Source organism: Vanellus vanellus (genome assembly GCF_965231255.1).
Source record: "Vanellus vanellus genome assembly, chromosome: 20".
In the NCBI taxonomy this organism is placed as follows: Eukaryota; Metazoa; Chordata; class Aves; order Charadriiformes; family Charadriidae; genus Vanellus; species Vanellus vanellus.
Genome location: NC_138925.1, coordinates 3,044,868 through 3,060,370, shown reverse-complemented (window position 1 = coordinate 3,060,370; position 15,503 = coordinate 3,044,868). Strand labels below are relative to the sequence as shown.

Sequence of the window (15,503 nt, the reverse complement as noted above, 5' to 3'; positions counted from 1 at the left end):
GAGTTCACATGCAACTGAAATATTCACTTTCCTGTTTGGATGTGGCTTTTAATTAAAAACTGCTCGAGTCACATGTGTATTCAGATACCTGTGTGTTATAGACACAAATTCAAAAGACAAAAGGATCTGAATGCCTTCTTTGCTAATCTTTTGAAGCTCACGTTGTCTTCCTTCTGATTCTTTAAGGAAAAATGTGTTTCATCTTTAATTTTGCTGCATTTAACATAGTTTTCCGGTGTGTAAGGTTCCTGTGGAGGTCAGTACATGCTGACCTCTGAATAAACATGGAAAAAGACTATTTTCAAGTGCAGAACCTTACGCTAACAGTATTGCTCTTTCTGTTGTAAACATGATTTCTCTCAGTCAGGGCTGGAGAAGACGACAATGAACTTAGCTGTGCAACTTAAGTACACTAGTAAGCCAGAATATTCGCTGTCCTGAATATGTAAGATGCAGAATTTGATGCATTTCGGCCAGCAAGATCCAAGCAAGGATGGGGAGTGCATGTAAGACATGAAGAGCTGAAGTACTGTTCTTGTTTCCTCAGAAGTTTTTTTAATCATATTTATTTAGAAAAATAATTCAGAAACAATTGTTTAGTTGATAAGTTCCTTTAACCAAAAAGAGAGTCAAGAAGGAATGATTATTAGGTTAGTTACTCCAAAAAGTGTACGGTTTCGACTTTGGCACAAGTGATTATTTGTCTTGATAGCAGAGCAGTTGACTTAATTAAAACACTGTCCACATACCTGGCTTGCTCTGATGGAGAATACTGTTACACAAGACAACAGAATCCTTGTTCAGCGGGCAGGAGAGTACGCTTAACTCACTTTTCATTCAGTTTTTCTTTGTACTACACATTCATTGTATATCTCCTTGGAAAAAAAAAAAAAATCCAGCGAACACAGTGCCCTGTTGCATGATACGCGCTTCTGAATGATGCTGCTGTTTGGTCCCAGCCTGAACAGCTGAGTCCGGACCCCCTGAGATTCTTCTTTTTTTTTTTTTTTTTTTTCTGCTCTAATTTACATTGAGGGTGGTCTCGCTCCACGACTATACATACACTACCGTAACAGATGACTGAGTGCTTATTTGTGCAAACGTGGGTGAATTAGGGTCCAGAGTGGGCTGTGGGCCAAATTAAATTAATGATGGCCTTTAGCTAAAGCTAGAACGTTAAGATTGTAGTCTATGGTTGATCTTCCGCTGCTTAGAGTGGGAAAAACTTGTGTCAAAATAAAGATGGGAGCCCAGTCTTTGCTTATAAAACGATCCTCATAGCTTCAGTGTTTTTATCGCAGTGACACTTATTTATAGTGCAGTGATGAATTGAACAAAATCACTGCTTTGGCATTTGAGTATTTGGCCTGGGGACATGGGTTAATTCTTGCATTTCTCAATCTAAGTCAAAGTTCCCTTTATAGCAACTGTTGGAGACATGTATTCGGGCACCTAAGTGCGTTTGGGCTTTTCAGTTAACACAGAACAAGCTTAAAGGGAAAAGTTAACAATGCAAATCCACTGTTTCAGACTGAAAACTCAGAGGATTGGTTGGTCTTCTAAGTGGAGCTGTCTTGGCTGGGATCAGAAGATTTGGATGTTTTCTGGCTAAATATAAACTGAATTCTGCAAGAGTCTGAATGTGCACAACAGTCATTTAAATGCTTTAAGAAAGTTCAATACTGGTCATGGGGAAGAATTTAAGGAAAGGTACATGCATAGTGTAAAATAATTGTTCGGTGCTTACATTGCAGCAGCTGGCTTAGCCTCGCTGTGCCAAATACCTTGTCATTGCACATTCTAAAATGCAAAGGACCTAAATGCAGCAGGAATAAGTCTCGTGAACACGTGGCTGAAGTGTTTAAAGCTGCAAATTACCTTGTTCGAGTCACTGCATTTGCCGTATAAGCAGCTTTGGAGGAGGAAGACCAGTATGCATAAATCTTGTAAATTCATTCTTAGAAAGGAAGTACAGCAGCTGTTGAAAAGTTGGTGTGATAAACGATACAAAAATGATTCTCTTGGGGTAACTGTGCCACACTTGGATGTTTTTCCAATAATTAGAATTACATTAGTAGTTCCATCAGATGGAATATCTCTATTCTTTTTATAAACACTGTTGAAATTTTTTATTAGTTCCAAAGTAGATGAGTGGGTTTTCTTCCCTGTTTTATTCTAGAAGGAGAAAAGAATATATTGCCTGAAGTCCTATAGAGTGTCTGTACCAAAGAGACAGCGGGTATATAGTCTGCTATTACAATGGAGTATTGTAATGTGTAGTATTATATTCTAGTAAGTATATGGTATAATGCGTTCACTGTTATGGCTGTAAGATTAGCCACTGCTCTTAGAAATTGGAAAAGTGACCGTACTCATGAATATCTGTGTTACCAAAACATATCGAGATAAGTTTAGTTCACCATTACTACGTGGAAATTAAATAGATTGCATCTTAAAAACAATGTGTTAAGAGTTCCTTTTAGTCCATAGGAGATTGTGCTGTCCCGCTGAGGAGTGCGGAAACACCATACAAGGCATGTGCTATTTTTAAAAGAAAGTTAAATTTAAAAGTTATTTGTGTGGCTTTTTGTGAGGGTCTTAAATTCAGATGGTTATTTGGAGCTTTTCTGTAGCAGAGTTTGGGATTTCTTTGGAAAATGCTTTGTAAGTATATTTGAGTTTGAAGAATTGTACAAGACCTGTGGTGCTCTCGTACCGTACGTGTAGCAAAGGGCTTTTCCCAAGGAAATTCAGTGGAAACGGAGTCTGGGAAAAATGCCACTTTTCTCCGAATTGTGTTTTCATCGCTATTATTCATCCTAAACGCACGTCAGAGTGAGGAGTCTGTTCCTGGGTGTTTATCTCTCTGCTGATGGGCAGCTGGCCAAGGAGCAGCTGAGAAGAAGGGATATATTCAGCTGATCGCTCTTAGGAACAACGCGGAGCGTAGCTCTTAATGATGAGGTGCTTTGGGTCTTGGCGTGTGCGCATCCCAAATTGAAGCAGTCGGCTCAGGTTGCCCCTCCGCCTGAAGAGTCAGCCTAAAATTAATAGCTAATGGAGAAGCGAGGGAAGAGACAGAGTGGAACCAGATGGGCTCATGAACACAGATGCATCATTTCTCTTAACTCGGGCCACGACACTGCTGACTTGTATCAGCTCCGTAGAGTATTAGGGTTGTCTGTTTTCAGAAAAAGTAAAGATTTTTCCTAAAAGCTGCTTGCTTCCTGTCCGCTTTTATTTACTCAGTGACTGTGAAATGGTCTTGAGGATGCTTCAGCCAGGTCTCCAAGTATCAAATGATGAATGCCAATGAGAAGCATCTAGCTTTATGTAAACACTTACCTGCCCTGCTCTTTAATCTGGGCTCTTCAGTTACCGCTCCTTACCATGTTACAGTGTAGATAGACTAAAGTGAAAAACTTCAAACTAATGTTTCGGCTATTTCAGCACTGTCGGTAACTTTATCAACCATTTCTTGGTGTTTTCCTCTTATTTTTTGTGTGTTTACGGGGTGATTGTGTGGGTTAGCTGTTGTGTCTCTTGCTAGCCTCATCTTGGTTTTGGTTTTCTGGTCTTTTGATCTTTTGCGGTCATGTTGTTTTATATTTATCCCTGCTTACTTTGACTTAATATCTCTGTATGTTATTGCCAGTACTTGGGATTAGGAACGTTTTTCTTTTAGGCAGCTTCATCCCTTATGTCTCATCTAGTGCATTAAAATAGTTTGTGCTTATGCTTTCGGGAGCTGTTGCACCCCTGATTTGTTTCTTCTCCTCTCAGCTTCTTTCCTTTGAAATCATACCAACCAGTTCACTGAATCAATGGCTTGAAGAGAAGAAAGCACATTTCCATATTTTCTTTATCCTTCCCATTTTTAATTCTTACTAGTTGTGAATTCATCGCTTCTTGATTAATTTTACCCTGGATTGCATTTTGTCTTCATGTTCTCAATCAGGTTTTCATCTCCACGATGTAGAATGAAATGTAGAAGAGATTCCACACTGGTTATTTCTTTTATTTTCTCTATTGACTGTTGTCACCAATATATTCAAGAATTTAAGAGTTGTCCTATATCCTGTTGTGTTCCCAACTTTCTGTTGGAATATTGATAGCGGGGCTGCTGTCAGCTCTAGAACAACAGGCCACGGGATGGAATTTGCTTGATTTGCTTGTGCTTGCATTCACGCTAGCTTCAGGCTGCAAAATGTCATCTCATCTCTTTGCAGTACATCAAAGCCTCTCTGCCACGTTAAAAGCAGATCTTGTCGTCCTTCTCCCCGCGAAGTGTGGGGTGACAGCTAGGGTTATGAATCCATCAAAAGCTACCTGTGTAGGAGATGTATTTTGATTTTATGTGTGCACGCACACGGACACATGCATATTTTTATTAGCCGACACGGTAATGTTTGGCCAGCTGCCTGGAAACTATTCTAAACTTTACCCAGAGTGGGAGCTTGTGAAAAATATGCTCTAGCGCAAGGATGGCGTATTCTTTTAGCAGCTCCCTCCTTTCCACTCCATTATAAATATTTACCTTTATTCATCAGTCCTCGACAATCGCTTTACTGGCCCTCTTTGGCAAGAAGCTAACATGGCAACTGTATATATTTAAGTGTACTGGACCACACTAGTGGTTAGGTAATTAAATGTGAAATTATTGGAGGTGGGAGCATAGGATTGCGTTGTAACTTAAGTGCAGCTTGCTTGTTGGGTTTTTTTTAAAGGGTTTCTGGCTTTGGGACAGATGTGGGCTATTAATAACAAAATCTGTTCTTAGGGATGCCAGTCTCTTTTAACCTTAATGTGTTACCCTCTCTTCTCTCCCTGTTGTTCTTCTCCAAACCATCAGGTCCCAAGCCTCTGTGAAGATCTCCTCTCCTCTGTTGATCAGCCATTGAAGATTGCGCGAGATAAGGTGGTAGGAAAAGACTATCTATTGTGTGACTACAACAGAGATGGAGACTCATACAGGTGAGTTCATATCCACCATGAGAAACGAACTGGTTTACTTTGTAAATGAGAGTTATGTACAGGTATTGCAATCCCTTTTCCCTCTTATTCTTAGCCAAAAAAAAGAAATTTAATCACATTAAACTCTCCTCGGTGATGAAGCTGGGACTATTTCAAATCCTATTCTCTTGAGTAAGACAGTGACTATGGAAGTTGTTCGTGGTATTTCCCTAATCCGAAAGAGCATAAACATCGTCATCTCCAGACCACTGTAGAGTGCTTCAGTTTCAGATAATGTGGTTGTATGGTTTCTAATCTGATGAACTTTGCAAGGCAGGTCCCCACTGTCTGTCTCTCGAACAAGATGTGTTTTATCCTAGAAACCACTGTGTTTCTGCACGTTTTCTTTACTGTGATTTGCAGTCATTCACTGAAGCCTAAAATGTGATGTTGTTACCTTGTTAAAGGGGTGACTAACACATTTCTCTTAGGCTTTCTGTAGCATAGTTTTATCTTAGAGAATTAAAATCAGTCGGGTCTCTAAAAAAAAAAAAAAATGGCCTTGGTATGAAATTGAGCTGTAAAATCTTTGGAATGGATAACAACAGAAAAGCGATGATGCAAGCAGTTAGTTTAAACAGTCATCTTCTTGTACAAAACAAGGTGGACGTGCCAGCTGGGAAAGGCTCTTTCGCTCATGTTTTGTGAGGGGTTGAGCCTGACTTTGGACATGCAATGTCATTAGTTCTCTATGAAAACCTTGGGCCAAGATTTTAGCAAAGAAAGGGAATCCCTCTCTACCGAAATAGCTAATTAATTCTGAGGACTGTAGACAAAACCCAATTAAAATATTTGAACAATATAAGCTCTATGTAATTATAATATTATGAATTTTGAAGTAGAATGGGCTGTAATACTGGAATGGTACAATGAGTTTTCAGTATTTTTGGCTGCCAATTTGAACGCAGTCTCTCTCTCAACATTTTTATTCTATACCTACCATTAGGATGATTACAGTTGAGCAATTGTAATCGCTCAACTATTTGTTGAGCCATTTTTCCCCCCCTTTTTTGCATTGCCTGACTTTTTTTTGTGGCAGTAGTGACAGTGGCATAGTTCCAAATATTTAATTAAGAATCACAAAGCTTGTAGTCCAGAAACCTTTGTGAGTATTGCATCACCGAGCTTTTACTCTTTTCTCTTAACGAAGGGTACTAGGCTGTGAAGTAATGACCACCATTCATTTTCTGTCCTGAGTTAGCAGCTCAACCATTCTACTGCTTCTGGTTATGATTATTAGAGTTACATCTCCGGCTCTCCGTGCAGCTTTGGTGTCATAGTTTGCATTTTTAGTGCCAACAATTGGAACTGGTCTACAGTAAGAATTTAGCTTTGCTTTCTGCAGATTTGCAGTAGTGGTTTACATTAACCTGGCCAGAATGCTTCAAGAATTCTATTTCAAAGTGGAATTCTGGAAAACATTTTAACAATATATTTTTCTTTGGCTCGGGCCATCGTTGCTGAAGCAGGTAAGCTTATAAAGGACTCTAATTGGTTTCAATTGCTTGGAGTTGCAGGAAAGGTACTTACCTAAACTGAAAGCATACCTGTCCGTAGGTGTTTTACCCAGAGAATATGTGGAGATTCGTTTTGTCCTAGAAATGGGAGGAGGAGACTGATAATGGATGCAAAGTTTGACAGTGCATCTGGATTGTGGCTGAGTGTATATCAGAATCATAGAATCACAAAATCATAGAATGGCGTGGGTTGGAAGGGACCTTGAAGATCATCCAGTCCCACCCCCCTGCCCTGGGCAGGGACACCTCCCCCCAGCCCAGGTTGCTCCCAGCCCCGTCCAACCCGGCCTTGACCACCTCCAGGGATGGGGCAGCCACAGCTTCTCGGGGCACCCTGCGCCAGGGGCTCACCACCCTCACAGCCAAGAATTTATTCCTAATATCCCATCTAAATCTACCTTTTTTTCAGTCTAAAGTCATTCCCCCTCATCCTATCACCACATGCCCTTGTAAAAAGTCCCTCCCCAGCTCTCCTGGAGCCCCTTTAGGGATTGGAATGAGTTTTTTTAAATATAACCTATTGCAGTGGGTCAAGAAGTATGGGGATCCCTAAGGCGGAGTGTTCACTCGTGTTCCTTAGGGTACTATTCTAACATGGAAAGTTTGTTCAGCCTTCTGCAAAAGAGCCTGGTGCCTTTTAAAAGCATTTGTGCATTAAGCGTGTATGTCTGAGTTGGTCAGATCTGTGTTAGCAGCTACATGCATTTAGTCGGTTCTAAATTAGTAGCTAGAACAGAGTTTTATAGCTTCTGCCCTCCACAAGATGCACTCACGCAGCTGCATCCCCTCGGGCAGATGCAAGAGAAGGGGTTTTAGATCCTGCATTTCTTGTGGGTCTTTCAAGAGCTGCTTTCTCACTGCAGTTGCGATATGTTTCTCCCAGTCCCCTTGCGTCCTATTTAGGCTGTTGACACAAGCATCTATCACCAGAGGCACAGGAAACTTGAAAAGGCACTTGTTAAACACTATTGTGACATGCTGCAGTAACTAATAACACTTGCTCCCTCCCCGCTTCTCCGTGTTTAATTAGTGCATGTGGCAGCCCTTTCTTTAAGGTTAGTGTCATGCTTGCCTCTGAAATTTGCTCAGTCTCTTTCTTTCTGAGAAGGTACTTAAATAGTTGCAAGGAAGCAGGAGGACTTATGTATTTTAAACCACTTTGAAATTTTCAGGACTTAGTAAGTAATGGGGTTTCAGAAAAGCTATTTCGTTTGTTCGTATAGAATAGGCATAATGTACTAATTGATGGCATTAAAGAATGCTGTTCTTGAAGGCTTTTGATTCAAGCGTTCTGGATTGAAGTGATTCTTCCTTCTGGAATTGATTGGTCTCAGCTCTGTTTGGTGAAGTAAATTCTTTCCTTCAGCACAAAGCAAAAGCCTTTGAAAACCCAGCGACGCTCACATGTGCGTGTGTTAATCCCATTCTGTGCCTGTGTTCAGACACTGTTACTCATACCTCATAAAATCTGAAGTTGTTACTGGGAAGTGGCTCTTACACTAATTTAATCAATTAGGCCAAAATCTAGGAGGAGCGTACCGTGCTTTTAAAAGCTTTTGATATTTCCACAAAGGTTTTTCAGAAGCACACGCTCTATTAGAAGTCCCAAGAAATGCTATTCCCCGCCTGCAACATGCTACGCATCTCCAGTTACTGCACGCTTCAAACTAAACACCAGTTTTCTCATTGGAGAGGTTGCTAATTGCATTTCTTTTAACACTAATCCAAGGATTTCAAAGCGTTCTGCAGACAACTGAGCCGCTCGCTCCTTTGGCAGGAAAGGTGGAGCTAGGTAGCCAGACTTTCTCGCTGAGAATCAAGTTTTATAGGGGTTTTATTTTGAGTGGCTTTACAATTTGACTGGGAATTACCTTTGAAAAACAAACAAAAAAAAAGCTGCTGCGGGATGTTTGGCCATTCAGGTGGTAACTCCACCACTTTCATGGGGCGACACACAGAATGAATACCCTAATGCGTAGCCCAGCACAGTTTACTCCTTCCTCATCCTCATATTTAAACAGACTTGATTTTCTCCATGTCGGACGCAGATCAGACCGGAAGGTATTCTCAGAGTCTCTTTGGAGTCTCTCTTGGATCTTCATACATAAATAATTTTCAGGTTTTGTCGTATTATCGTACTGCTGCTTGTGGGAACAGCCTGTGGTGTGCACTTCTGTGAGTGCTCCTGTAATAACAAAGGTTTGTGGGGGATATCAAACAGCTGTGGAATCCACATTGCGAAGGCAGAGCTTCTATTGATTTTTTTTTTTTTTTTCTATGAGACTTCAAGGTCCCTGACTTTGTCCGTGCATTTCCACTCTAAGTATGTTTGATTACTCTATTAAATGGAATCCTTATGGGGATTTTGGTGCCAACAACACTGAAACCTGTTAGCTGAAACAAAAAACATTCTCTTTTAGGGAAATTAGAGGTCTGACTTTTGAAATTTAAGTGCTTGTCTGTCTGTCTTGCTTCAAATAGACTCCATTTAAGTTTTTAAATGTGTTGTGAGTACTCTTCCACAAAAAAAAAAAAAAAAAAGAAAAAAAAAATAATGGGGTTGTGTTATGAGGCTTTCTTTTTTTTTTTTTTTTTTTTTTTAATAGGTGAAGTTGCTGCTGGCTCTGACTCTAATGGGTTGAAAATGCCACAATCTGCTAGCGGGAAGAATCTATGTTACCAGGCTTCCCTTAAATCCCATTCCTCCAGCCTGCAAAAGGCATCTGATGTTTACAATTAAAGTATCTTGACTGTGGCTTCTGTATGGATTCTCTGCTCACCAATTTCCTCGTACGTGACGGGGAAGCAGAGCATTCCGAATTTACAGAAAACAATAGATTTTTTTTTTTTTTTTTTTGGGAATCTGCCTTTTAAAATTTAGTAGAGAAAGAAAAAGTAATCGCATCCTAATGAATGCTGCTGCACTGCCTGGCCCGTGAACCCTGGCTTTGCTGTTGCAGACTGCCTGCTAGCAAGGGCAGCGCTCTGTCTGCCCCAGCTTCTCCTGTGTCCTTCGGTTTTGTGTCTCCTGCCTGATGGGTGCGGGTGTGCCATTTGGGAATCCGACAGATAGCGCCAGTGGGGATTTTTTATGCGAATCTCTTCCAGATTTCAGAGAATTGTTAGGTAAAGGAGCACTGCTGTAACTGTTGACTTTTCTCCAAAGCCAACCGAGTTTTAAGCGGCTGTTTTAAAAGGAGACCCGCCACCTGAAAACCATTGCTCCAGCTGGATGTGACATAATGATTTAGCTTTTCCTGGTGTCTCACCTTTTGAGTCAGATGTGGTAGGGAGGAGTGAAGTGTTGTGAAAGCACTAAGCCGGAATGCAGCGGAGGCTGTTCTTTATGCTTTGCATTAAACAGATGCCAAAACTAGACGCCTTTCGGAGAAATGAATAACAAATGGCTACTGAGAAAAAAGCCCTTACGTATGGACTGCATTAAGACCAAGTGTTAGTAGGCTGGAGTATTTTGAAAAGTGAGTAGGTAAAGGGTAGAGGTACCTTTCTTTAAACTAGCAGTGATGTATGTAAGTTGGTTATTCACAGGGGAAATGAAAAGGAGAATGCAGTTTTACAGAATGGGAATTATGAAAGTCTCAAGCAGATGGGCGAAAGGTTCCATTAATCTTTTAATACCAAATCTTTCATTAAGAGCACAGAATCTCTTCCACACCTGCAGAAACCACAGTAAAACCTGTAGCTTTACAAACCCTGTTAAATCCTTCGCACTGTTCAAATGTTTTCCTAATGTTATGCTAAAAGCAGAGTTTACTTCAAAGCAAAATGGTGGAGGAGAATTTGGACCTCAATTGTGGACAGCAGTGTTTGGCTCAAATACTGTCAGATCCCAAATAAACTACACAATCTATTTGTATTTGCATGAAAATAATTTTCAATATGTAATGTGCAGCAGCTGAGGCCTCATTTCTGAATATTTAAGAAGGAACAGATTCAAACGCAAGCGTGATTATTTACATAGTAGAAACTTGAAGACGGGCGGTTTTCCCCGGGTACACTGTAAGCTTTGAGGAGTCGGTGTCCCCTTTTTGTCAGTGTTTGAAATGGCTTTTGAGGGTGAAGTTCTTGCAGACAGACGGCCCTCAGTACCTTTGGGGTTTTTTTGGAAGTTCAGCGTCTGTGGATCAGGTCAGACCCACCGATCTCAAAACCTTTCGGAGTTTGTCTCGGTTGTCTAACTCTCTCTGTTTTTCTTTTCTCTTTGGCAGATCACCGTGGAGTAACAAATACGATCCTCCCCTGGAAGACGGTGCCATGCCATCTGCTCGCCTGCGCAAGCTGGAGGTGGAAGCCAACAATGCCTTTGACCAGTACAGAGACTTGTATGTCAGCTCTACCCTACAGAGCCCTCCGCTTTCTTTGTTTCCTTCAGCAGGCCTGCAGTACACGCAATGAGTCTAAAAATGTGGTCACTAGCTGCCTCTGAGAGTGGCATACCAATGTATAGCAGAGGAAGAAGGGTAGGCAGCTGCTGCTCTGCTGTTGGGAAGCGTGTCTGCTGTGATTTCACGATACGAAAACATGATCAAATTTGTCAGCTGATGCTAAAGGCAGATGCTGAGGTGCTTTCCTGCCTCCTTCCGCCCTTTCACAGATTAATGGCGTCTTTGTCCTGAAATGACCTGTGTTCTCTTTGATCTTGACCAAGTTCAGTCTTAAACCATCTGCTTTTTCCATTCCCTCAAGACTGTACTCTCTCAAAATATCTGTAGCAGCAACTTTCACATCTTCCAGTAAAATGACAGGCGCTAGTACGCTGAAACGCAGCAATTGTGTGGGGATTAACGTACTTCTGCTGCAAGGGTCATTCTCTGATGCTTGTTTTAGGTTCTGTCTTGTTAAAGAGGGGGAAAGCAAAGGAATTAATAGAGCATGTGTAAGATAAATGCAGGTTATGCAGTGTCTTCTTTAAAGCAGCAATAGGAATCTGTCCGGGTGACGTGTCAGTTGAACAATTTTTCTAAAAGGTGGGGCTGCACTGGTCTTGCGTTGCAGTCGCACCCGAGATCTCCAGCCGTGAGCAGGTTTGGCTGTCGTCTTTATAGATTGTGGTCTCCTAAGCAGCGATGGGAGGGGAATAGTAATGCTAAATCTAAAAAGCGAGTGTGTGTTGCAAAGCAAAATGAACTTACTGCTTTATCTAGTAACGGGCTGCTTTCTTATTGGAGATGCCTAACGACCGTGAAAAGGGTGACCAAACCTCATTGCTTCTTTGTGTTGCCCAAAAATGGAGATAAAACACATCCTTAGATGTGGTTCAGCACGTGTCACTGTACTACTACAATGCTAACAAAAGCAGGTACTTTTTTTGCTAGATTTTGTACTCATTTTAAGATGTGGCTTGGTGTAAATGTAGCCTGTCCAAATGTGTAATCTTTGCACTTCTGTTACAGAGACTAAATTTTTACTGATTTTCATAGGTATCCAACTTCCCTTGTAAGTAACAGTCGTTATTGGCATCTGAACTTACTGGAAGAAAGGAATTTTGCGTGTGCAGCAAAGAGAGGTTTGCAGTTACTCCCCAGGTGCAGAAGAGAGCAGGACCAGTAGGGTTTTTTATACACTAAGATGAAAATGAGTAGGTTTATGGAACCAAGGTTGTCTTTTTAAATCCCTCTCTGATCAGATGACTGTGAAGTCACAGCTGGATACAATTAACTCCTTTAAAAAGGTTTCATTTGCAGGAAGGAAAGCGCGGTACAGGTTACTCTCAGACTCAGGTAAATCTGTTGAACCCTGTTCAACATGTGGAACAACAGAAGTCTTAATATATTGTATGGAAGTAAAAAGTGAGATTGTCTCAAATTTCATCTTTCAGTTTGTCAGTCCAAGTTTTACAGGCAATACATTGTTAGAGGGGATACAGGAGGGATTTCTCACAAAGACTTCATTCTCGTGTCATCAGCCAGAAATGACGGAGGCATTATGGCTTGCAGTGGAGTCAGACTAGATAAGCGCATCTGTCAGCACAGTGCGCTTTGATGCATGTTATGATCTCAAAAATGTGTCAGAAAAAGAGGAGAAGGGTGGCTTACGTTTTGCTGAGTGGTGTAAAAACTGTGGCATTTTTTTGGAAAGAATTTGCAAAGTTAGGGAAACTTAACCTGACCGTTTGAAGAGTTCCTCATGCTTGAAATTGGAAATTGTTTGTACTTTACCTACAAGAGAGATTTGGATAGAAACGTGCTTTTGTTCTAGTAGTTGGACTCTGCAGTTTCCTTAATAAGACAATTGGATTTAGTATTTTGATGGCAAAAGCTTAATTTTTACTTGGACGTGAGAGGGGGCGGAAATGAGGGGGGGGGTTAACAAGTGCCAGCTTTTCGCACTGCTGCTCGCTGGTCTTGCCAACATATCAGGTTGGGAATGGCTGTAACAATTACCGGCGTAACAGCTGCGGGAGCCATGTGGGAGTCTGAAGTATGGGGAAGGTTGTAGCGGGAACAAGATGGCAATTGCAGTGATGTAATTTCCATGGGCTGCTAGAGCTGGAAACTCATACCGTGTACCCGCTGTAAAGCCAGAAGTCGGTCGGAGCCGTGCGATGTCGATTAAAGGTGTCACTGGCCTTCTGGTTTGGCAGCTTGCAGTGCTGGGAAAGGAGCGCATGATGCTTCGGTTCCAGGACAGACTTATCAGTGTCATTTCAAATTCCAGAGCCAGTGACAACAGAGGTTTTCCAGCATTGTGAAATAATTTCAGGCTCATTTGAAAGTGTCGATGTATCAATAAAAAAAAATAAGTAGCATGCTGGCAGTGTGCAGTACTGTGCCTTTTGTGGAAATGATGGTTTCTGTTATATGGGAAGACTTATAACAGGTCCGCCTTTCAGTAACAGTGTTTATTTTGTAGGCAATGTGCAATGGTTCCCAGTGACAGGACGAGGGGTAACGGGCACAAGTTAGAACACAGGAAGTTCCGTTCAAATACACGGAAACACTTCTTTACGGTGAGGGTGACAGAGCACTGGCACAGGCTGCCCAGGGAGGTTGTGGAGTCCCCTTCCCTGGAGATTTTCAAGACCCGCCTGGATGCAGTCCTGAGTAATGTGCTCTGGGCAATCCTGCTTTAGCAGGGGAGTTGGACTAGATGATCTCTAGAGGTCCCTTCCAACTCTGATAATTCTGTGTGTCTGTGTGTGCAAAAGAGTTTCTTGAATGAACCAGCAGAGACTTTCGTCGTCTCTGTTCACTCTGATGGCATTATCTGTCCAAACAGTCCGTCCGTAGGTGACACCAAGCTAATCAATACTTCACGTTGGAAACTCTTAAAAAGCACGAGTTTAAGTGCAGCCGTTGTTACCCTGTTAGACTTTCAGCTGGCCTTGCAGGTTAAGGGGATGAAAACGATGCTGAGAGAGAAGCCTTTTATTTGACACCTGGGCTTCTCGTTCAGCCGTCCCTTGAGAGGCTGTTCTGTCCCGCTCCCAGCGGGGTAGCGAATGTTCTTGAACTACTCCTCTAACCACAGCTATGCTGTGTTTTATGGGAGAGAGGTAACAGTTAATACAAAAATAATCTTAAGTAAGCAGTCATTCACAGAGAACACGCAGCTCCAGTGTGCTTGAATTTCCTGGGCTGTTAGACGTTTCAGTCCTATAATGAGGGTTTCTGCTAGGTTTTTTCAAAGCCGTTTGTGGCTTTGTTGCCAGCCTCGTTGGGCTAAACCGCTGGATCTTGTGCTTGCAGTCATCTAGCCAACGTGGGCCGGCTGTCTCAGAAAGATGTTGTGCGTCTTAATACCTTGTAAACACTTGTTTCTGAGACGTTGCTCTGCATGGTGCTCGCTTCACTCCCCAGCTTTAAAATACATCTTATACTGGCCGTTCCTGTGGGGAGTGGAAGAGGAAGATGTCTCCTTTCTATAGAAAAAGAAGTACTTTTGAGAATACGTGCTATTCCCACTCTGCTCTCGGCGTACAGTCCAAGCTTCCGCTGGATTGTCTCCCGGTTTACCTTTACGTGCAGTGAGTGGTACCATCTCATCAAGTTCATCTCAGGCGTCTCCCAAGACTTCAGATAGTTTCAGTTTTTCCTTGTGTCGGTCCCATTTGGCCCACATTGCATTCCTTTTCAGATTTCTGTTCTAATCAGGTGTGGTAAGTATCCACCTACGTTTAGTGAGTCATGGGCACGTATTTGCCATTTCCCAAGGGGCTGGCACCTGCTAGCGTGGGTGTTCTGAGGGAAAAAGCCTCTTAAGCGTTTGTTAACAATTTGTGTGAAATAATCCATTCTGATTTGCTTGCTGGCGGCTAGTCTTCAACTTGAGTTTTGTCCCCAAAAGCTTATTGGCCAGCACGCTTACTGACTGTAGCGTGAAAATAAGTTTAGAGAAGTCTTGTAGTATCGCATGGAGCTGTTTCAAATCGTGAAATCCTGAGAAGAAAAATTTTGCTGGATCCTCCGTGCTGACTTGTTCCCCGTAAGTGTCTGTTTTAATGCAAACTACCTTTAAGTATCTCTAGGGTTTGCCCTGCTTTTCTTTCTGGAGGCACTTTCATGTCTCTTTGGGTTAAAGAGGAATTATACTAGGTTTTAATTCCCTCTCTATTGTATGCGTTAAACGACAAGCATGCTTCTTGGTTATCTGTTTTACCAAAATGCATGTCACTTTCCCAAAAAACAACTGTTTCATTTTGATCTCCTGCTGCCAGGTTTAACTCAGACACTGCCTGAAGCGAGTGCCCTGGTATGTTTTTGTTCAGTAGGTTATTATTCCCAGATGGAAGTCTAATATCTTACACCGTTCCGTTAGAGCCGTGCCTCTCCGCTTCCAATATCGTGAAGATAATTTCTTCAGACACATGGTTGTAATTTATTGCCCTTTGCTTGATGTGTGTGTGCGCAATTGATTGAAATCAAAGCATAATGAGGACCAGGGCATCTGGATAAATCTATCTATTTTAGATTCTGTGTTCTGTTGTTTTGGGTTGGAGATAATAAGTGCTTT

General features: G+C 41.8%; 1 protein-coding gene across 2 annotated transcripts in view; it reads left to right on the top strand.

The window, feature by feature from the left end:
- CAPZB (capping actin protein of muscle Z-line subunit beta) overlaps positions 1 to 15,503 on the top strand; it is a 61,765-nt gene that overhangs the window by 23,901 nt on the left and 22,361 nt on the right. For both annotated transcript variants that reach the window (XM_082493704.1, XM_082493703.1), the window contains exons 3-4: positions 4,853 to 4,974; positions 10,760 to 10,873. In XM_082493704.1, coding sequence (XP_082349830.1) covers positions 4,853 to 4,974; positions 10,760 to 10,873 — 236 coding nt within the window. The remainder of the gene's footprint in view (positions 1 to 4,852; positions 4,975 to 10,759; positions 10,874 to 15,503) is intronic.